The 22,580-nt window shown below is 27.9% G+C and overlaps 1 protein-coding gene across 7 annotated transcripts; it reads left to right on the top strand.

Annotated features, from left to right (window-relative positions):
* Positions 1 to 235: 235 nt before the first annotated feature.
* On the top strand, positions 236 to 16,934 carry LOC126839431 (endoribonuclease dcr-1). 7 transcript variants are annotated; one of them, XM_050574776.1, is made up of 31 exons: positions 236 to 398; positions 2,579 to 2,661; positions 3,319 to 3,470; positions 3,543 to 3,720; positions 3,842 to 3,967; positions 4,465 to 4,634; positions 4,697 to 4,919; positions 5,045 to 5,377; positions 5,922 to 6,049; positions 6,127 to 6,364; positions 6,435 to 6,547; positions 6,885 to 7,011; positions 7,080 to 7,307; positions 7,924 to 8,097; positions 8,463 to 8,676; positions 8,737 to 8,894; positions 9,744 to 9,925; positions 10,032 to 10,243; positions 10,382 to 10,629; positions 11,085 to 11,111; positions 11,379 to 11,450; positions 11,848 to 11,988; positions 12,446 to 12,589; positions 13,242 to 13,454; positions 13,522 to 13,666; positions 14,351 to 14,535; positions 14,594 to 14,870; positions 14,978 to 15,198; positions 16,204 to 16,372; positions 16,544 to 16,616; positions 16,684 to 16,934. In XM_050574776.1, exons 2-31 carry the CDS (start codon positions 2,641 to 2,643, stop codon positions 16,853 to 16,855), a joined length of 5,064 nt encoding a protein of 1,687 aa, XP_050430733.1. In that variant the 5' UTR covers positions 236 to 398; positions 2,579 to 2,640; the 3' UTR covers positions 16,856 to 16,934. The 7 variants fall into 7 exon arrangements, with proteins under 7 accessions (XP_050430733.1, XP_050430735.1, XP_050430736.1 ...); XM_050574778.1 differs by lacking the exon at positions 11,379 to 11,450; XM_050574779.1 differs by lacking the exon at positions 11,848 to 11,988 and having other exon boundaries at positions 237 to 398.
* The last annotated feature ends 5,646 nt before the right edge of the window (positions 16,935 to 22,580 follow it).

Raw genomic sequence — 22,580 nt, forward strand, 5'->3', positions numbered from 1 at the left:
CTTGGATAAAAGTTCTTTGGAACAAATGACTCATGGAATAAAAAGTTGGTGGAACTACCTTTGGTTGTGATCCGGCAATCGGCATTAACTTAAACAAGGGCGGCAACCAAGGTGGATATAAATCCAACTTGCATAATGCATATTGCGTGGGGTCGGCATATTGCATAGTGGTAACTGGTAAATTGTTATCATCTGGAAGCCTATGACCGAACGCCAAATAAGAGATAACAAATGGCATTCTACCCGGTGGCCGTTTAGGATTTGGGTATAATATAATACATATTACAATATCTTTAAATATATTATTAATTAAAACAATTTGTAAATTGTAACACCTATTACTTATGTTTAAAATTTTTCTTTTTTGTTTCCGACGTGTTATTATTAGTTACTAGTCGGTGAGTATTCTATATCATGTATCAACTTTTTATAAATGTTGTTATTAAAACATTTAATTTAATTTAGTAGACTTTATGCAAGCTTGTTGTTTTTTTAACACTTCCTAATCAACCAATCGGAATGTTTAATTGATTATTTTCTACTAAACTAACTATTGTAACTGAGAGTTACGAAATCGCTCTCAAGTCTCAACATTTTCTCCTAGAATGTGTGGAAAGTTTTTCTTTATTTCATTTTTTTGAGCGTAAGTTTAGGACACTATATAAAAAGGTAGATGTAGAATGGGAGTTATGTTAAACAACATTTTCTCAAAAATATGTAGTCAAACTTGATTGTTTCTATGTACGAATTAATTAACATAGTCGGCGAGTATACAACAAATAATATTTTTTATTATGTTGTTGATTTTCTTAATAGTAATAATATGTTCATTTTTTGGGTATTTTTCGTGATTTTTAAGCAGAGTGGTGAATATTGTCAATTTTTGCCCAATAAAGTTCCTATCTAATACATTTGTCTGATCTATAGACTTTCTACTTAAAGGATTAAGTTAAGCCAGTGTTGAGAAGGAATTCGTTCCAAAAGGAACGGATTCCTGGAACGAGTTCTTTTTGTAGGAACGAAGCTTGGAACTGCTTCCTTTAAAAATAAAGGAACGAGGAAAATGAACGAATTCTTTTTTTTGAGGAACGTGAACGAAAATTACAGTTCCTTAAAATTTTTAATAACATATTTTAGTGTAGTTTTTTTTGTTTCTAAGCGTTTTAAATAAGATTTATTTTTAGTTGGTTTACGTTGACTATTGACAACGGAACAACCTCTACATACCCCAGCCTATATCTTGGGCTATTTAAATGAATCTATTGACTATAAATACTGTTATTAAGACATAAATATATATGTATATACATTTTTTAAATAATAAATTGTATGGTGCCAATTGGATATTATCGTCGTTTCTTGTTAACTGTTGTATCTTAAAGGTTTTGGGTTTTCCGAATTATTATTTTTAATTTCTATGTAGACAATAGACATCGGTCGCGTTGACACTTGACACAAGTTGTCAGCAGTTGTCTGCTGCTCTATAAATATTATTTTCCAATACTTTTAGATAAGGAATACCACAAATTTGTTTTGTTTTCGACTGTTGATGAAGATTATTGTTGACTGTTATCATGATCTCATTACCACTACTAGCAATTGATATTTATAACTAATATTTATTAGTATATTATAGTATGTAATTATAAAACATATTATATAGATAATGGATTGATGCCTTTTGAATAGATGCTAGTATATTTAAATTCTAATAAAAAAAATTATGTTTAATTATTTTTTGGAAATAGTTATTTATTTTATTTTTCCATTTCCCATATTTTCGACTTATTGATATACCTATAATTTTGAATTAGATTTTAAATTTCAAATTATTAATTATTTAATATATTCATCTGATATTAATGATATTAATATAATGCCTTCAATGATATTAAATAAATAATTTGACGAAAAACATGATATCTTGAAATCACAAGATAATTTTAACCTTATAATCAAATTCATAATAATAATAATAATTTCTTAAATAACTTGGTTAGAAAAAAGGAACGAAAAGTGGAACGAGTTCTTTTTGTAGAGGAATTGGATCTGGAAAGAGTTCCTTCTTTGAATAAGGAATGAGGATCTGGAACGAGTTCCTATCTTAGGAAATGAACGGGGAACAGAACGAGTTTCGTTTATAAAGGAACTTTCCCAACACTGAGCTTAACAGTTGGGAAAATAAAAATACATCATTGTAAAATCAAATAACATAATTATAAAAACAATAAAATTTATAAATACTAAGTAGGCTAAAAGTCATGTTTTCAAACATTCTCGATATTTAACTTTTGGCTTGTCCTCTGTTTATATGTTGAATAGTGTTTTTTGTTTTAACCATTCATAGTTTCTCATTGCGAAGCACTTTGATTTTATCACTTTCAGTAAAACTGTACCAGCTTTTTCTTGTTTAAAGTACTTGTGTTGTAGATCTATGTTTAATAACTAATAATATTATTTATATATAATTTCTCATTAATGATTAAGTTGATATTGAAATAATGTTTTACAGTCGGTTTAATAAAGCCTTGTATGCACATGTATAATAATAATGCTTAACTGTACATTTCTCTTTCAGATTATACCACTATCTACTGATCACAATTTTTCTTTTTTTAACAAACGCTGATTGATCTCACGATGGAAGAATCTGTGGAGGAGGTAAAAGAAAAATTTTAAAATTAATTATAGGCATAATATATTGAGAGTACATCCTTTTTTTTCTAAATAAAATAATGATATTGGTATGAATATGTTAGTCAAATGTGTATTCAAGAGGACAAAAATTGTTGTGTATAATTTTTATAAAAAATTGTAATTGTTAAAAAAAGAAAGATTGATAAAGTATACATTCTTCTTCTTAAGTCCATCTTCCAAAAGCGGAAGTTTGGTGACCCATCAGTTGACGTTGGCAACAATCTCTGACTGCAGACAATATCATGATGGGTTTTCTTGGGAAGGGGTTAATCAGGGTAGTTTCCCGTTGCTTTCCCTGATCGCTGTAGCATACCTTATTTCTAAGGGATACTACTCAAGCGTAAATAAATTATTTACGCTTGATACTAGTAGCGCTGCTGCCCACTTCTAGATCCATTTTAGTCGGTTCTTACTACAGGCTTGGACTACCGAGGGTGTATTCTGATCCCCACCCACAGGGTAAAGTATACATTGCTATTATTATATTATATAAGTATAATGTAATACTAGTTTAATATAATATAATAAAATAATATAATGCTTATTTTAACAGGTTATATGAACCTCCTGTAAAATTTGCAACTGACATAATTATTTTTAATTTATTATAATTTTTTTTAGAAACTTGAAAATGAAATTATACCACGAGATTATCAACTTGAACTATTGGAAGAAGTTAAGAAAAACAATACAATTTTGTATTTGCCCACTGGAAGTGGTAAAACTTACATAGCTACAATGCTTATAAAAGCAATGGGCTCTTATCTTACCTTGTATGTAAACTAGTTTTTATATTGATTTTTTGAGTACTACTTAAGATTATGTAATATAACAAAACTTTTTAGACCAAAAAAAGAAGAAAGAAAACGGACTTTTTTTCTAGTCAATACCGTGCCATTGGTTATTCAGCAAGCCTCTAGCTTAAAAAAACATTTACCATGGAGTATTGGTACATTCAGTGGCGATATGAAAGTTGACTTTTGGTCACAAGACCAATGGGACAAAATTATTGAAGAATGCCATGTAAGTATTAAATTCTTTAAAGCTCTCCATTACTGTATGAATAACAGTATTTTTGAAATTAAAATTTTTAAGAAAATTGCCTGTACAAAACCACTTACAAGCATATTTATAAATGTTTTAGATTATAGTAATGACGTCTCAGATATATTTAAATAACCTTCACCATGGTTATATGAAAATGAAAGATGCAAATCTTCTTATTTTCGATGAATGTCATCATGCTAAAGCAAATCACCCTTATCGACAGGTAAGTTATTTATTTACAAATCTTCATATTAATTATAATTTATACATTGTTATTTGGTATATGCACAGCTAAGTACTCAAATTTATCTCTATGGATATCTGTATATATTTTTTCCCATTATTTTAATTTCACCCCCCCAGTAAGCTTGTATGAGATGAGAGCAAACAACAACTGTTTATCAGTGCTGTAGGAATCAAACCTGATACCTTTAGTACTAAGTTTGACTCGTTATATTACTTCTACGCGTACGTTGACAATACGTCATATAGTTTTAAAAATTATAACTATTATTATTTTTATTTATCTTAAACTTTAGTAATAGTAAATACTATTTGATTTTTTTTGTAGTTAGATCTAATTTGATGACTTTTTATGCTATTGAGAAATATTTTCTAAGAAACTTACAAATATTTTATAATTTTGATTTTTTTTTTTTAATTTTAAAGAAAAACATTAGTCAACATTATTATGTAACTATATATTTTTTTAACATTTAGATAATGCAAGTTTACCATGACTCTAATAATCAAGAATGGCGCCCTCGGATACTTGGATTAACTGCTACTTTAATAAATAGTAATTGTAAAAATATAAAGACTGAGTTAGCTCTTTTGCAACAGACTTTTGATGCAGCGATAAAAACTAGATTCTCTGATAATATTAAAATGTAATTTGCTTTAAATTAAAAAAAAAAAAAATTGTTTCATTGAACATTATTATTTTTTTAAGGTTTTCAGCAAGTCCAGATGCATCTATAATTGTGTATGATAAATTTGAGCCATGTAATGAGTTGTCGGCAATCACAACGCATTTAGTTACCTTTAGTGAAAACTTGAAATGTATTATATCTACACCAAAAAATCAACCAATTATTGACAAAAAAGACATATTTTACATGGAAAATCCTAAACAAGCAACAAAAGATCTGGCAAATTATTTTCTTGATATTAATGTAATTAATATTATTTAGTATGTATATATATGTATATATTATATATATATGTATATATATATATATGTATATAATTTTTTTTTTTTTTATACTAAAATAAAAAAAATGCTTTAAATTGGTTATAGGTTAACTTTTTAGACAGTGGTGTATATATTGGTTATCTGGCTACCTGGCATTATATAATTGAACTAGAGAAAAAGAAAAAGTTATCTGAAGATATGGATAAATATACAATGTTATCTTGTGTTTTATCCCAATTAATTATTACAAGAAAATTATTTTTGAACCACATGTTAAAAAATTCCAAAAATATAGAAAACTTATCAACGTTAAAACAAAATGCATCTCCAAAATTGGTTCAATTCATGGCACTTTTGGACAGTGTAGAGCGAACGGACTCTTGTTTAGTTTTTGTAGATCGACGAACTACTGCAAAACTTTTATACCATTTTATTAAGGTAATTAATTATTTTCATATTTTATGTTTATAATTTGCTAACACTTTTACCTCCGCTACCAATCTCCATTCGGCGGCAGTATCCGACTACTAGTGGGCCCGCCAATCCGTGATCATCACTTGGTACATTTTCTAGAGATACATTTATAAATGATTTAGCCATTGGGGAATGGCCATTTTTTTACAATGGCCATTTAGTATGTGTCAATACCGAATTCTATGTGGTTGGTTTAAGTCTTCATCACAAGATTGCATGACAGTGCGAGCAAAATTTTAGAAATCACTCGGCCTCTGGTGCCTGTCCAGAGTTTTACGTGTGGAGGTGAACCTGTTAAATAAAAATAAAAAACACTATTTTTTGTGCAATCATGCCAACTACTTTAATTTGTTTTAAATTATTTTATTTCAAATTGATCCTAAAAAAAATATTAATATAAATATAATAAACCTAAGGACGGACAGCTAATGTGGTTACATTAGCTATTTAATTTGTTTATTAATATTACTATCATAATTTGTTATTTATTATTATTTTTGTTTATTAGGAATGTAAGCGTTACAATAGTTTTAAAAATATAGAATGTGATTTTATTGTTGGAGCTAGAGGTTTGTTTACAATGGAATCCAATGAATCATTGTATAAAAAACAACAAAATCAAGATATTGTTAAAAAGTAATGTATCCAACCTAAAAATATAATAGTTGAACATAAATCTGTATTTATTTTATAATAAAATTAAACTTTTTTAGTTTTCACAAAAATACTATAAATGTTTTGATAACTTCTGAAGTATTGGAAGAAGGTATTGACGTACCAGAATGCAATTATGTCATCAGGTATGACATGCCCAAGAACTTTCCTTCTTATGTACAATCAAAAGGTCGAGCGCGGTCCAAAAAAAGTAAATTTATTGTATTAGCACAAAATCAGGCGGAATGTGAACATACACAAAGTGTTTATAAAAAAATGGAAAGAGAAATTGAGATAGTATGTTTTTGTTTATTATTTAATTGCTTTATTATGTATGTTATGAAATAAAGTCAAGTAATTTAATTAGGTCTTAAAACATGATAATATTGATGATAGTATTGATGATGAAGATTTTGGAGAAGTTTTTGAAACTAAGTGTGGAACGCTAACAAGTGATATTGCTATTGGTATTATTAATAGGTATGTCTACTTATTACATTTAATTTATCAATTTATTATTCAGTTCTTTTCATTGATAAAACTGAAATAAGTAATTACATATTATTTATTCATTTTATATTCAACATGTAATAACTAAGATTAATGGGTTTAAAAAAAAGTCAATATTTGAACATAAATTATCTAGATGTATTTTTGACAATTGGATTTTTTGGTTGATAAAAATCAATTTAGACGTACAACTCGTCTTTAAAATTAATTTTCCTAATATCTATAGCGTTTCTATTGACGATACCGTCAACTCAAACTGTAATGAATGTATAAAGCAGTTCACAACAGTTTTATTTTTTATTCACAGGTACTGTACGTCTTTGCCTCAAGATCGTTTTTCTCCTTTAGGTCCAGAATGGTGGCTGGCTGAGAGTGAATTCCGAAAATATAAACTGAAACTTCCCATTAACAGTGCTATTAAAACTGCCATAGATGTATTATTTTCACTTTGTTTTTTTTTTTCTTTTATTCTGATGGTATTAATTATACATTTATTTTACAGGGTAAAGTGTTTCGTTCAAAAAAAAATGCAAAAAAAAGTGCCGCATTCAACGCCTGTATTGAACTATATCATGCTGATGCGCTGGATGATAATCTACTTCCAGCAACCATTAAAAACAAACCTATATTTAAAGATCTGAATTGGTTTCCACATTGGGTAGAGAATGATGTGGAAGTTACCGACTATAAACCAGGAACTAATAAAATGAAAAGAATTGTTAAAATTTATGTAAGTGTAAAATACAATACCATTCATCAATTTGTTCACACTTGTAATTTGTCTCTGATGTGGTTTAATTGATAATTGATTTTATGTTTAGTTTGATTTCTGTTGAGTACAAAATAGCAGTTCCCTTTAATTTGCTTATTTAAATGATCATAAAATGAAATACAAATCTTTCAACAAAATACATACTATATATAACCTATTCCATGTTAGATTGTATCTCAATAGTACAAATTGCTCATAAAAAAACATTATTCTTGCCTTATGAAAGTTTTATTTTTTGTTCTAGATACGATTTATAGATTTGTCTCTAAATTAAAAATATTTACTTAGAAAGTTTTTAATAAGTCATAACTTAATGAAAGTTAAAGTATTTGAATTTCGTAAATGTTTTCTTTTATTAGTATACATTTTTAAACAATTCAGTTTTCCTACAATATTTAGACATTTGTTTATTGCAATTTTTTAAGACTTCAAAATAATATAACCTATTTTTTATTTTGTAAATCCTGATTTTGAAACTCCAATGCCTATTTATTTATTTGAATATTTTATTGTGTAAATTTGTGTGTAGACGTTATAAGTTTTTAATAAAATGTTAAAATTTTTTTGTATTTAGAGCCCATCCTATTTGAATAATGTGTATCCACAACCAAATAAAACATCATACTTGCATGTTATTCAATGTAATCCACTATATGGTTGTCTAAACGATACGAAATATAAAACTTTTGATGGGTTGTTAAGATCAAATGAACATTTTGGAATAATAACTTCAAAGAAACTGCCATCTGTAAGTATAAAACAAATTTATTTTAATCATGTGAAAAAATAATTATTTATAAAATAAGTAATATGAATGTATTACTATTATATATTATTAATTAATTGTTTTTAAAATTATTTACAATGCACGTGTTTGGTTTTGCGGTAACATTTTAGAACCCATCTTCAGAGAATAGTTAGGGCTGTATGTTTACTGTCTAGTTGCTAGACAGCCATTACAGTAGCTATACAGTAGATAGTTAATAAAATATACTAGTTACAGCTGCCAGACTGTGACAAAACTCCCCTGAAGATGGGTTTAGATACATATGTAAAAAAATATTTTAATTACTGTATGTAAAATTTGAAATAAACAAATTTTATAATTTTTAGCTTTCTAATTTTCCAATATTCTTGAACTTTGGGGTTGTGAACATATGCATACTTGTCAATTCTGCCACAGTTGTACTTGACCAGCAACAAATAAAAAAGCTAGAACAATTCCATAACAAATTATTTGTAGATGTATTAGGTGTAAAAAAATTTCTAATGAGAAACTACAAAAATGAAATCAATTCATATTTATTAGTACCTATCATTGCTTCAGGTATATTCAATATTAACTTTGGTCTCCGCGTTTTATTACATCAATTAATTTAATTTCTAGGTGAAAATTATACTATTAATTGGGATGTTGTCGACATTGATACATTTGTGATGACTGAGGCTCCCACTGAAGAAGAACGAAAAGCTAAATTTTATGAAAAATATTTCGAAACCCCGCATATTATCTCTCCATGGTATCGAAATATTGTACCTATTCAAGTAAGAGTAATGATTTGTATAGTTTACTTTAATCATTTGCTGCAACCCCATTTTTATATTATTTGTCATAAAGTACTTACTCTGATACTAATTACAGTAATTGCAATAGAGTAAAAGAAAAAATCTGTAAATCATATAAGCCGTGATCAATTACGATAAATGTAAAAAAAAATTATAATGTTAATGATTTCAATGAAACTTGGCCTCCCAAAGGTTAATCTTAAGTAAATTAAAAGTAAACATATTTGCTCAATTTTAGCAACGTGTCATAACGTAAAGAAATCCAACTATGAATTTAGTCAAATATTTGGAATAGATGAAAAACGCCTACCATTAGGCAGACGTTTGCATGATTTTTGTTTTTTTTTTTTTTGGTTCTCACCACTACATGTTTAGTGCGTAACTTTTAAACGTCACATATAAATCTGTATACTTAATTTAGCTATTAAAATTAGACTGACTTAATGACTATAATCAGTTATCAGGTTTTCAATAGTCAATAAATATTAATCGAGTTAATTGCATTTAAAGTGATAATGATATTGAGATCAGTTAAAAAATACTTCATACCTAACTTCTTTATATCTTTGTACCTCTTTCCAATTTACCTTAAAACGGTAATGACTCTACTACTAAGTATTGAGGAAATTGGATATCAAACAACATGGACAATGTTTAATAATAGAGAAATTTGAGGTAATCATTTGCTGAAATGGTAAATTAGATTGATAATCTATCAGTGTTGTCATTAGTTAGCTTATAACTAATTTTGAAGAAAAAAAATGTTTGGTATCTTATTATTCGACTACTTTAATTTTATATAGTTAACTTTTTGTTTTTTTTTTCTAGAGGTACCTTGTTACAGATGTTCATAAAGATATGTCACCTGAAAGCATATTTCCTTCAAATAATTATGATACATATCAGGATTATTTTGAAGACAAGTACACCATCAGAGTAACAAATAAAGATCAACCATTAATTCAAGTGAAATCATTGGGTGTACCAAAAATAAACTATTTGGTTCCTAGGTAAAATATTAATTTATTTTAGTATTATGTTTAATCATGTTTGCCAATTAGGAATTTAAATAAGCTCATATATTTAATAACGCTAGTAAACCATTATTTTTAACAGAATATCTACTGGTAAAGTAGATAAACGGACTGAATACATCGAAAGACTCATTCCAGAATTTTGCATGTGGCATGAGTTTCCTTCAGTTTATTGGTTTAAAGCTTTAATGTTACCAACCATATTATACCGAATTAAACAATTATTACTGGCTGAAGATCTTTTTTTAAAAATCAACCAAATGTGCGGCTTTGAATTTTCGAAGGATTTAAAACGTAAGTATTTTGCCAAAACAAATTACGTAATAGATTTATTTTTTATGGATTTTTTTATATTTTACCTACTTGATATGTTTCACTTTGTAGAATATAAAATAATATGTATATATACTTTTGTTTTTCAACTTTTAACAGCTGGATCGTTGGAAGTGGATAAATTTTATGGACTAGAAGAAAATAAAAAGAAGGATACTTTTTTACCCATTAGAGAAACATTGAAATGCTTGAAAAATTGTCTTGATGACAATGTCAGTGAATGGAAATCCAAAAACCAACCTATTGACCTAGATAGACAAAAGAACACTACAGTCTTAGACATAATTAATTACAATACGTTCATGCATCCGAATCTTGCAGGGAAATTTAATGCTGATAAAAATACGGTTAGTAAAAGTTTAGTATTCGTTTAAAATTGTATTTGAATATTTTTTTTGTAACTTATTTAATTGAACTAAACGGTAATATTTTGTCTCCATTTAAAAATTATTTTTAAAAAACAACGTTATTTGTATAGAGGCCATTAAGAGGCCTGCACTCACCTTCATAGCAATTCAACAATTAAAAAATTTGTTTGGGAATGATACCTAATTTTAATTTAATTAATATAGTTATAATTTGGAGGTAAAAACAAAACATTTAATTTACCTTTTTTATCATACTTCAGTTGGCCATTCTCGTTGTGGTGTACTTGAGAGGTTTATCTGCACAGCATACTTGTGTAGGTAAATGTGTAGATTGTGTAGCTTTTGCCAAAATATGTCTACACATAATTTCTTAAGATAATGTTTAAACTCACTATACTATTATTCCCAAATTTAACGTTAATGTTTATTTTCAGAAATCTTCTCGGTTAAAAGCTCATGAGGTCAGTGTAAACTTTAAGACTTTTAAATAAACAATATAACAATTTTATATTTATAAGTTAAATACTCGGTACTGATATTGTATTGCTTTATTAATAATAAACAATATTAACAGAAGCAGTGATTTTGCACTCTTAATGGGATTCTATGCACAGACCATAATTATATAGGGATATAGCGTGTATATTATTATATCATGACGTTTAACATGCATATTAACTATAATTTGTGTAGGTTTTATTTATTATGTATATTATATTAAATTACAGTCTGAGACAAATTCAGAAAGCAAATTAGAAGATGAGGATGTTATTGAGAATAATTTGGAAAATGACGAAACGGTACATAAATTGTTTGGTATATTATATTGAACAAAACATGCTTTTTGTAGTTTAAAACATAAATGTTTGTTTTGTTACTTATAACATAAAAACAGCATGGCAGTGGTGTTTAATTATTGGCATGTGGGATAATGAGCTTTTAAATGTTCTGAATTAAATAAAAATAATGTAATTTTGCTTTTTAATCTTATGCAGGTTGCATAAACAATTGATTTGTTGTTCGTATGTGTCCACGCAAACCGGCATTTATATAGTTTTGTAGTTTTTTTAATTTAAAAAATGCATGCAAGCAAAACATTTAAGACTTACAAGCTGTTATGTATTTTTATTTGATTATGAATTTTTTAACGACATACTAACTAGGGTATTGTAATAATAATTGATGTTACATTTTTAGAAATGCAAAAGACCTAGGTATGCATCATACAATAAGGAGCACTTAGAAGAAATTTGTAGTTTAATGATAGAGTCGAAGCCATCTAGCGATATTATAAATAATTTAATTAAGCTCAACATCTTAAAAAATTATTCCAATTTTGTAAGCATTTTAATAATTGTTTGTTTTCATTGTCTTAAGTATAACTTAACTGTGCTAGACAATTTCTGTCATTGCATCCGAAACAAAATTACTATTAAAAATAAAATAATCATTCTTTAAAATGAAATAAAAATAGAGACCCATAAATATAATTAATTGTCTACTTATATTATGCAATAACGTTAAAATATTCTTAAGCTTCATTAAATTTAATAGTATTACTATAACTTATAAAACATCTAAGCCTTATGGTAGGTAATCTATGTGTTAATTAGTAATTATTGTTACTAACAATTTATTTAAGTTCTTAAAAGTAAATATTTATTGTAATCACATTTCAATAAAAATGGTATGTGGGTGTAACCTTTTTTTTTTCTTTGTTACTTTCAGCTTATTATGTATGTTAATTTGGTTAAAAAATCGTTTATTTTATGATTAATCTTAATTTTTAATCTAGGCTGCAATGTCTAAAATGATGAAAACCATGATACATGAGATGAACAGTTTGAATCTTATCAAAAGCAACCCGCCAATGTTAAAGTCATTATCAAAACATGTTTTAAACAAAAGTAATGGTCCAAAGCAGTGTGACATCTTAAAGGTAAAATAAAACATAATACAGTTTATAACCTCTATTTACTTACTATGATGATGATATCTATTTTGGAAGCAATGGGATATTTGTCTCATTTATTACAAATTTTTATTTTTCAAAATAGTTATACACTTTTTTAGCTTTAGTTGCAAATTTTTTATTTATTATATGAAATCACCCTTCAGCCCATTAATATATTATGTTACTGGAAATGTAAAATTATTTCTTATTTTTATTTCATAATGTTAATCCCTTTCGGCTATTTTATTAAAGTATTCATAAAACTTAAACGTTAAACATAACACTATAAGGTTCAAATTGCTTTAACATAGTCACATATATTTATTATATATTATAGTATAAACCAACAATAATAAGATAACAATTTATTTTGCGACCTTGCACATCTTGAGTTTGAATTTTCTTGAGACAACATGGTCCTCCTTAGAGCATTACCCTTCTAAAACCTATTCCTATAGGAGGTACCAAATATAAACCAATCAGTATTTCTCGCTTGAAGGTCTTCCGCCTGTTTTAAAGTGTTTAAAGAGTATAGTCAAGTAAATAATAATATAACTATAGTTCTTAATAATTTATAGCTTGTACATATTAAAAGCTTAATAAATTAACCTGTATAATAGTAATTAATTTTTCACAGGCTATAACACCTGCATGTTCTAATGATATTTTTCACTATGAGCGCATGGAAACGTTTGGAGACAGCTTTTTAAAATTTTCCACATCTCTAGTGTTATTTGATGCATTTGAAACAGAAAACGAAGGTGTTCTTACTGAACTAAAAATGAAACTAGTTGGAAATAGAAATTTACTATATGTTGGAAAAAACATTAATCTTGGATCCTTCGTCATGGTAATTTTAATGAATTATATTTTAGAATTGAAAATTATTTTAAAGTATATGTGTTTTTTATTATAAGGTAAATGTTTTTGAACCGTCAACAGACTGGGTGCCTCCATGTTTTTCTGTGCCTGAAAAATTAATAAACGATATCAATTTATTTGATCAATTACCATCAGATGTCCTTTATCAAATAGTTATTCCAAGAGAAGATAAATTCTCAGGTAACATGATGTTTAATTTAAATATAACAATAAGAAGAAGTTAAATTAATTAAATAATTAGCAAGTCTTAAATTTTGTTGGATAATTTTACCAATTATGACGGTTGAATAAGTAAAGAAGTTACAGAGGCTAGACAACTTTGTTTGAAAACAAATTTTAGATAGATAATTGGATTCTATTTATATAGGTTAAATTTGACTTATTTCTAAATACAAATACTTTTATTGCATTATTATTTATGTAATATTTAGATAAAATATATATTTAAATTGGCAATGCTTTTGCTTGCATAAAATTACATTTTGGCTAATAATAGCTACTGCAGTAATTTGTGCAATAATCTTATCTTCACTTAATTTGATATAGCTAAAATTATATTTTTATTTATTATTATTATTATTAAATTATCTTTGTTATATTACTTGTTAGATGTTAGTGCACGTTACACATTGGCTGTTAGCCTTTTGTGGCGTACCTTTATTTTTATGAAAGTGAAAATATTTAGAATTTCTGTAGTACTAATAACACATTTAAAGTTCACAAATAATAGCCCCGAAACAGTCTATTATTTTATTAAATATTTCAGTGTGTTTGACTAAATTATAATACAATTAACTATTAAAAACTTGGTTGTGCCATAAATAATAATTATTATTGTAGTTTTATTGAAGCATTTGGTTTTAGGAGAATTATCTGAAGAGACTTGGACACACATCGAAACAGAATGTGTAAGATTTAAAGAGATGTATGATACCGAAATAACAACTCGACAGGGCTACACTCAATCAGATTTATTTTTAGACAAGCAATCAGTTTCAGATAAAATGGTTGCCGACAGTGTTGAAGCCTTAATTGGAACTTATGTCTATGTGAGAACACACACAAATGTATTTTGTAAGCTTACTATGACACACCTATTGATTTTAGAACTGTGGGATTGAAGGAGGATTCAAAATTTTAAATGGATTTGGTATCATCCCAAATGAACACATAAAAGCTTATGAAAATAAGCCGATATTAAATAATTCAATAAACAGTAAGACGTTATCGGAACTTTTGCCTGGCTATGATTTATTGGAAAAACGGATTGGTTATGTGTTCAAATGTAAAAAATTTTTACTCCAAGCTATGACACATCCAACACATGCATTTGGGTTTTCTGAATGTTACCAAAGACTTGAATTCCTTGGCGATGCAATACTTGGTTAGTAATATTACATAATTTATTATATAAAACTAAGTTCCATGTATAAAATTGTATAATTAAAATATGCAAGGTATAAAATTTGATTTAGAATTATTCTGTTACAGATTTTTTGATAACAACTTATATTATTGAACACTGTAGCAATAAGTCGCCTGGTGAAATCACTGATATCCGATCGTCACTCGTGAACAATATCACGTTTGCCTCTTTGAGTGCTCGCATTGGATTACATCGATTTTTATTAGCAGAATCAATAAAGTTGACCGAAGCAATTGATCGTTTTTATGAACATCAGGCAAAGAATAATCATAAAATTGGTCAGGAGGTATACTTCATTTATTATCTGTGATACAAAGCAATGCTTATTAAAATGTTTGAGACCTGTAAGATAACCCTATATGGATATTGAGTGGTTTTAGATCAAATTATCACCCTGTAATTGAGTTTTTTTTAATTAAGTAATTCAGGAAGGATGGGGGTAAAAGAGATGAATAACTTTAATATAACTGTCCCGGATATAATTTTGAATCATAGATTAGACATTAAGTGAGGCTTAATTGTTATTCCAATGGAAGGATTGTATTTGTCTTGAACCAAAAATGAATAATTTTCTGCATAATTACATATAACGATACATTTATTTTCCCTTAAGTTTTTTTTAAGTGTACTTAAGAATGAAATTTGTTGTTTTGCTATAAAATGATACAACTTTAATTTCTGACAACAGGAAAATTTAGAATAAACCCAAACCTTTATCTATGTTGTGAGGGTTGGAATGGAGATGGTTGTCGGAATGGGGGTAGGGGTAAGAGATATGAGATAGGGGGTAAGAGATAGAGGGTAGGAATTAGGGGATAAGAGATAGTGGGTAGGAGATAGGGACGAAATTTATTCGGTAATTCAACGAGACATGAAAATGCTCTTTCGTGGTTGCAGAATTGGCTGAAAAACTTTTTTATCTGTACTCGTACTTGTTTTACAATTTTTTAAAGAAATGTTAAACAAAATTGAGGAACATCGCTTATTTTTCATCATCACATTTTTTGGTCATAGTTTACTAATGGACTTGCCAAATAAATTCTATCCCTCTCTCATGCGACTGGTTAACAATCCTCAATGTAAAGCGAATAAATTAATAAACCTCCTTCTTTAAGGAAGCAACGATGGCCGTTTAAATATAATAATAAGACCATCCCACCTTTCACCAAATTAATTCATATATTTTTGATTTATTATTAACTTCTTTATTTATTTAGTACGCTATTACTTGAAAATACAATTATTTTTATGTATTTTGACAATTTATATTTTTTCATTTTTAATTTCTAAGGTACTTTACCTGTTGGAAGAAAATGACTGTATGGCGGCCGAAGCAATTGATGTTCCCAAAGTGTTGGGAGATTTATTTGAATCTTTGATAGCTGCTATATATTTAGACTGTGGCAGAGACCTAAATTTTGTATGGCAGTTTTGCTATCAATTAATGGAACAAGAAATCAGTCAGTTGACAAAAAAAAATGTTATTTACTTACAGGGTGACCAGCCGTGTTAGTTACAAAATACATTTAATTTATTTGCTCTTGAGAAAATTACGGCTAGACACCCTGTATTGATCAATAAGTAGTGATGATTTTAGTATAAATGACATTGACAAAAGATTTTTTTTTCAGTTGAGTTTTGTACTAATGTCCCAAAAAATCCTATACGAATTTTACATGAAACTAAACTACAGCCAGTTTTTAGGTTTGTACCATTTGTGCATTTTAGTTGTTATATTTAATACTTACATTTTTTTCATTTTTTTTATTAGCAAACCATCTGCACACCAAGCAGCAACAGAACGTGGTTTAGGAACGATGATGCAGTTAGAAATATTTGTAGATGGTAAAAAGCAGACAATTTTTGGTTTTGGTAAAAATAAGAAAGAAGCTAAGTTGGCTGCTGCGAAAATGGCGTTGAAAAATTTAAGGAAAATGCTTTAAAAATTATTGTGTTTACTATAGTTTTTCTATTTATTTTATTTTGATCCAATACTACAATTTTTTTTTTTGATAGATTTTATTTTATTATTTTTGTTGTTCATTTTTTTAAGAACTATAATAAATATATATGTATATATATATATATGTATGTATATATTTATATAACTATTGCAAGGTGCCCAGTGCTAGTGTTTTTTTTTTGCTCAAAAACATATCTTACAAAAAAAAAGATAACGTCTCAAAGAATATGAAGTCCTGTGGCTCATGTTGAACTCTGATATTGAAAATTCAATTTTTATATGTCAATACTAGTTTTAGTATGTCAATTTCAACAATTTTTTTAAGGGGAAAGAAAAGGGAAGGGGTATTAACTTAATGGCAAAAGAAAGTCAATTTTTGACAAAAATTGATCTAGTAGCTATGTCGACTAATTTAAAGGTGAACTAATATTAAGTTTTTCTAGTTTAAAGTTAGTTATGGTAAAAGTTTGATCAAAATTTACTTATGTTTTTTTTTGGCGTATGGATTGGACGGATTCAAATTTTTTTTTTTATGTGATACTTACTATTTTCTTAATGAGGGCTAAAATGTCGAGTTTTGAATTAGCTAATAGATAATTAATTAAGGTTTATTAGAAAAAAAGTAAAAATATAAACGCTTATAGTAAAATGTTGAAAACAAAATTTAAAAAATCGTCCTTTTAGTCCCCGTAAATAGGATCAGGCCTGTACTGGGATACCAGAAACTTTTCTGGTAAATGGTACTACTGCTATCCGCACAAACCTAAGCTCTGCTTTTACACGGGTATCCTAAGGTAGAAGCTCAACCCAAGTCGAGTTTTTTCCACCTAAGGAAGGACTATATAAAAATATATCTCATTAAATTTATAAGAAATACTTTTCGGGGGTAATTTACTAAAATTTCCATCATTTTTTTATTTTTGAAAATAAGACATACATTTGTGTAGCATTTATAATAAGTTTCCAGCGTAATCAAAACTACTGAATTAGCTATGTTCATAATAAGGACGTGCCTACATATAAACACAAACTAATAGACTTGTGAATATTATTTTTTTTTTTTTAAATAAAATAATCCATATATAATAATATTAATACAACTCGTTAAATTTAGGAACACAAGTAAGCGGCGGTAATATAAAAATATTAGTAGGTACATGGCGTATTTTAAGTGATACTTATATTTTTATAATTTCACACAATTTTAAGAAAAAAACTATTACTTTGTCTGCATGGCAACGTACTTAGGTTGTCTTAAATTATGTGTTTAAAAAGCCAAAGTAGGTTTATGTATCCTTCAATTTGGTGCCTTATATTAAAGGGCCAGAATATTTATTTTAGATTTTAAACTGTTCGCTGGTTAGACTGTATTTGGTTTTTAATTATGTTTACAAGTTAATCATTAATAAAAAAAAAATATATATATATATATATATGTATGTATGTATATACAGTGGCGTCATTTTCTAGGCATTTATTGCTGTGTGAATTATACATGAAAATTCAATTTTTATGTTCTGGTGTTGATATTTTGTATAATGATAATATTTACAATTATTATTAATTTATAAACAACATGTTAATTTTAGTTAGGTTTAATATTACGCCTTTAATAAGTGTAATACAGACCTATATTAGTCCTAAAATCTGATAACATTTTTGACATAACAATTTAATTGTTAAATACTATTTTTATTTAATTCTTATAAGTTATATAAAGTATTTGGGATTCCATATAAATGAGTCCTATTTACTTATTATCTCAACAACTGAAAAAAAACTCATATTCTTTTTACAGTATATAATAAATTGATGCATGTTTGAAAATAGGGTCCGGTGAGTGGTGATATGAGAGAAGGGAAGGCTCATGTCTAGGGCTATGCGTTAAGAAGTTGGAAAGTACGTCAAAATCGTTCAGTAGGCATCTCTAATCATATCGTGGCCTTAATAAAACTATCCGTCCCTCTAAACTATACTTCTTAAATTGTATTTTAAAAAAAATGTAAAATCACATTCCTAAATCCTAATAATTATAGAAATAATATACATATGATTTAAGATTAAAAACATAATTTATTTTTGTTCACTGATTAAGGCGTTGCGTCGTCTGCACCAGTGTAATGTCAAAAAAAAGTAACAATGACACATCATATTATTTAAAAATATTTCCAAACCATTTTCATTAATATTTAATTAATTAAGTTTTACATCTTTCATTTGATCAAGATTATTTTTATAATAAATAATTGTTTGAATAAAACGCATGTGCATAATGGACGTGCTACTAAATTTACCCTTCTATCATCCACAATTACTCTGTCAATTAATTCAATCTTTGCTAAATTAATATTAATAATGTAAAGCAAATTTTGTGTTCAAAGAAATCCTTTATTATATATAATATAATATAATATAGGATCTCCTTGAAAACAAAATTTGCAAACCTTTGCTGACTCTATGTGAGTTTTTAACTGATGAAAACAATTCGTTTCTATGTTAACTTCTGCTTGTTGTTTGAATAACAAGACATAGCAATTGTATATTTATAGTATATTAAAAGTCATAGGTACTTAGATTTTAATATTTTCTGCGAACAATATGCATTGTGTCGAATCGTTCTGCAGAGATATTTTACGTTATAACAATTACTTTTTCGAACGATATAAACATTACTGTCATGTTCTACCATAAGTTTGGACGTAACTTCAAGCTATTTCAAAAAAAAATCCGAAGGCGACGAAAAACTAAAAAGGGGTTCGCCTGGAGACTTGATGGTAGGTATTTCGAACACATACAGTTATTATATTATGTAACATACAGCAATATGTTCTTCTCTCTCATTGTTATTTATAATAACTGTTTAAAAAAAAAAGAAAACTTTTATAAGAACACTTGGAATTTTAAAAGTTGGTAAATTAATTTAAGGATTTGAGGGTCTAACAGGGCGATTTCACCCTACAATTTCAGAGTAGGTAATGCAAAAACCCAGCATGCTGTGTAGAAATCTCTTAATATATAATAATTTAGATACCAAATCTAAAGTCCAAATCCAATTATTACTAAATACTATTTACTAATATGTTAAATTTTTTTTTTTAGATTCAAATGCAATTATTTACTCGTGGCGATCGATCATAAATTTCCTAAAAAGTATAAATAATACGAAGTAACCCGTAAGCAAAACATGTAGTTTTGAAATGTATTCTAAATATTAATAATAATTTAATTGTATACAGCTGTAAGGGTCCAGAAGTAACTACAGACGAAATAATTGTACTTAAGTTTCACTGCTCAGTAAAATTCTTACATATTAAATTCAAAATAATATAATTGAAAAACCTTTTTTTTATATGACTGGTTTGTTAATTCTAGACCTTTTTCTAGTGCTTGATTTAGTATAAGTAATGTATTCCTCAGACGAATTTATAAAAAGGGAGTGTAATTATTGGAAATATTTTTTTCAACTAAATCAATACATTTCTGAGTACTATATTCTGGTCTCCCTTGGAAGTAAAATAAAGATACCTAGTAGGTACCTACGCTAAAATATCTAAACAATTGAGTTACCTCCCCTCCCCTCTACTAAGTTAAGTACTGTGTGGATTAGGTCTATGTACGATGATGCCATTTTACTCTCAGTTCTTCCTTTATAAATTATTTTGGACAACCGCACAATTATAATTTATTTATTTAAGTAAATTTACACATTTTAGAACTATTGTCATTTTAGATAATTGAACTAAATTATTTTAAAAATTTTTTCGTTGGTAACTTCTCACTTTCGCGTCGTGGTCGTTCTCGTTATAGTTCATAAGCCTCTCACATTTTCTGCTCAGTAAAAATTAATTACATACTTTAAAATTTGTGTCCAGTTAATCAAGTCACAACATTTTGTACACCAACAAGATTTTTTTGTAAATCAAATTACCAATATCTATCCCGTGATCCTACTGGATAACCTCCTTCGTACTCTCTTTTACGTAAAGCCTGTCGATACCGGGATATTTTAGTCATTAAGTTAGTCATAAGTTATGCCCGGATCGACTTCGATGCGTAAGTCCACCATTGTCTGTTGCGTGGCCGCTCAGTCTGTCGATACCGGGATATTTTAGTCATTAAGTTAGTCTTAAGTTATGCCCGGATCGACTTCGATGCGTAAGTCCACCATTGTCTGTTGCGTGGCCGCTCAGTCTGTCGATACCGGGATATTTTAGTCATTAAGTTAGTCTTAAGTTTTGCCCGGATCGACTTCGATGCGTAAGTCCACCATTGTCTAATGCGTGGCCGCTCAGTCTGTCGATACCGGGATATTTTAGTCATTAAGTTAGTCATAAGTTATGCCCGGATCGACTTCGATGCGTAAGTCCACCATTGTCTGTTGTGTGGCCGCTCAGTCTGTCGATACCGGGATATTTTAGTCATTAAGTTAGTCATAAGTTAGTCTTAAGTTTTGCCCGGATCGACATCTATGCGTAAGTCTACAATTTTTTGAAACGCCCCTACCACACATTTCTGGTGGTTGTACAGTAAATACAATTTGAGCATCATCGTAGATGGAGATACCACGTTAAAAAAAACGAGCCAAATACTCTACCTCATAGGTGGTTTGGAAACGAGTATACAATCCCTAATACGAAGTAACCGGTAAGCAAAACATGTAGTAATTTATTTTAAATATAAATAATAATTTAATTATATACAGCTGTAAGGGTCCGGGATTAACTACAGACGAAATAATTGTACTAAGTTTCTCTGCTCAGTAAAATTCTTACTATTTAAAATTAAAATTAAATAATTGAAAAAACATTTTTTTATATGTCTGGTTTGTTAATTCTAGACATTTTTCTAGTGCTTGATTTGGTACTAGTAATGTATTCCTCCTTATGGACGTCTTTCAATAAGAAGGTACATCAACGAAATTCGAAAAAAAATAAAATTCATTGGCGTGTCCATAAACCTCAGCAGGCGATAACGATAATATCACGCATTTATTATTATTTAATTCTATTTTAGGCTTTAAAGTTAAAAGAAAACTTACATAAATTTTTTTTTTTTACATCATTTTCAGGAATACTTTAAAAAAAATGGAGCAAAAGACATAAAGGAAAGGTAATACAAATATTATTCGATGAAATTTCGGGGGAGGGGTTTGAACCCGGAAAACCCCCCCTGAATACGGCCATGTACTGTTTGATAACCAGTTTTGGATACATTTTTTTGAAGTTTTAAGAGTTCATACATCACTTTATTATAAAGGTACCCACCAAAAAATTAGTTTTTTATAAATCAATTTTAAAATATTAAAAACTGTTAGTTCCATAAACCATGTTAGGAACTTACTTGCTTGTGCCGTCCAGTGGCCAGCATTATTTATATTTAAACGGATAAAGCCCAATTACAATTATTTTTGTATAGGCATATCAACATTGAAATAGAAGAAACAATAATAATAAAAAAATAATTAAGAGGATGTTATATTAAGAAATATACCCCTTATTATTTATCAAGGAGTAAGGTATAGGCAATTTTTTGCAAAATCTTAATTTAAAGGTTTTAATTTAAAGTTGTGTTCAAAAGAATGTACAAAGGTGACAGGTGTGAGAGGCATTTTAACAATGTCTAGGTGGATTTTGTTAAACACGGTCTATGTATTTATTCTAATAGCTTAAGAACAATGGGTTTTTTCCGCAAAAAAATTATTTTTA

Source organism: Adelges cooleyi, unplaced genomic scaffold, assembly GCF_023614345.1.
Source record: "Adelges cooleyi isolate 19-005CV unplaced genomic scaffold, UGA_ACOO_1.1 ACOO_flye_CR_arks_rails_tigmint_CR_PRNA_30, whole genome shotgun sequence".
NCBI lineage: Eukaryota > Metazoa > Arthropoda > Insecta > Hemiptera > Adelgidae > Adelges > Adelges cooleyi.

What these genes read in the sequence shown, in the direction of transcription:
- LOC126839431 (XM_050574776.1), top strand. Translation starts at nt 2,641, where the DNA reads ATGGAAGAATCTGTGGAGGAG. An exon ending in TTTTATACCATTTTATTAAG is followed by an intron (nt 5,378 to 5,921) that starts GTAATTAATTAT and finishes TTTGTTTATTAG; the next exon opens with GAATGTAAGCGTTACAATAG. An exon ending in AATCAAGATATTGTTAAAAA is followed by an intron (nt 6,050 to 6,126) that starts GTAATGTATCCA and finishes AAACTTTTTTAG; the next exon opens with TTTTCACAAAAATACTATAA.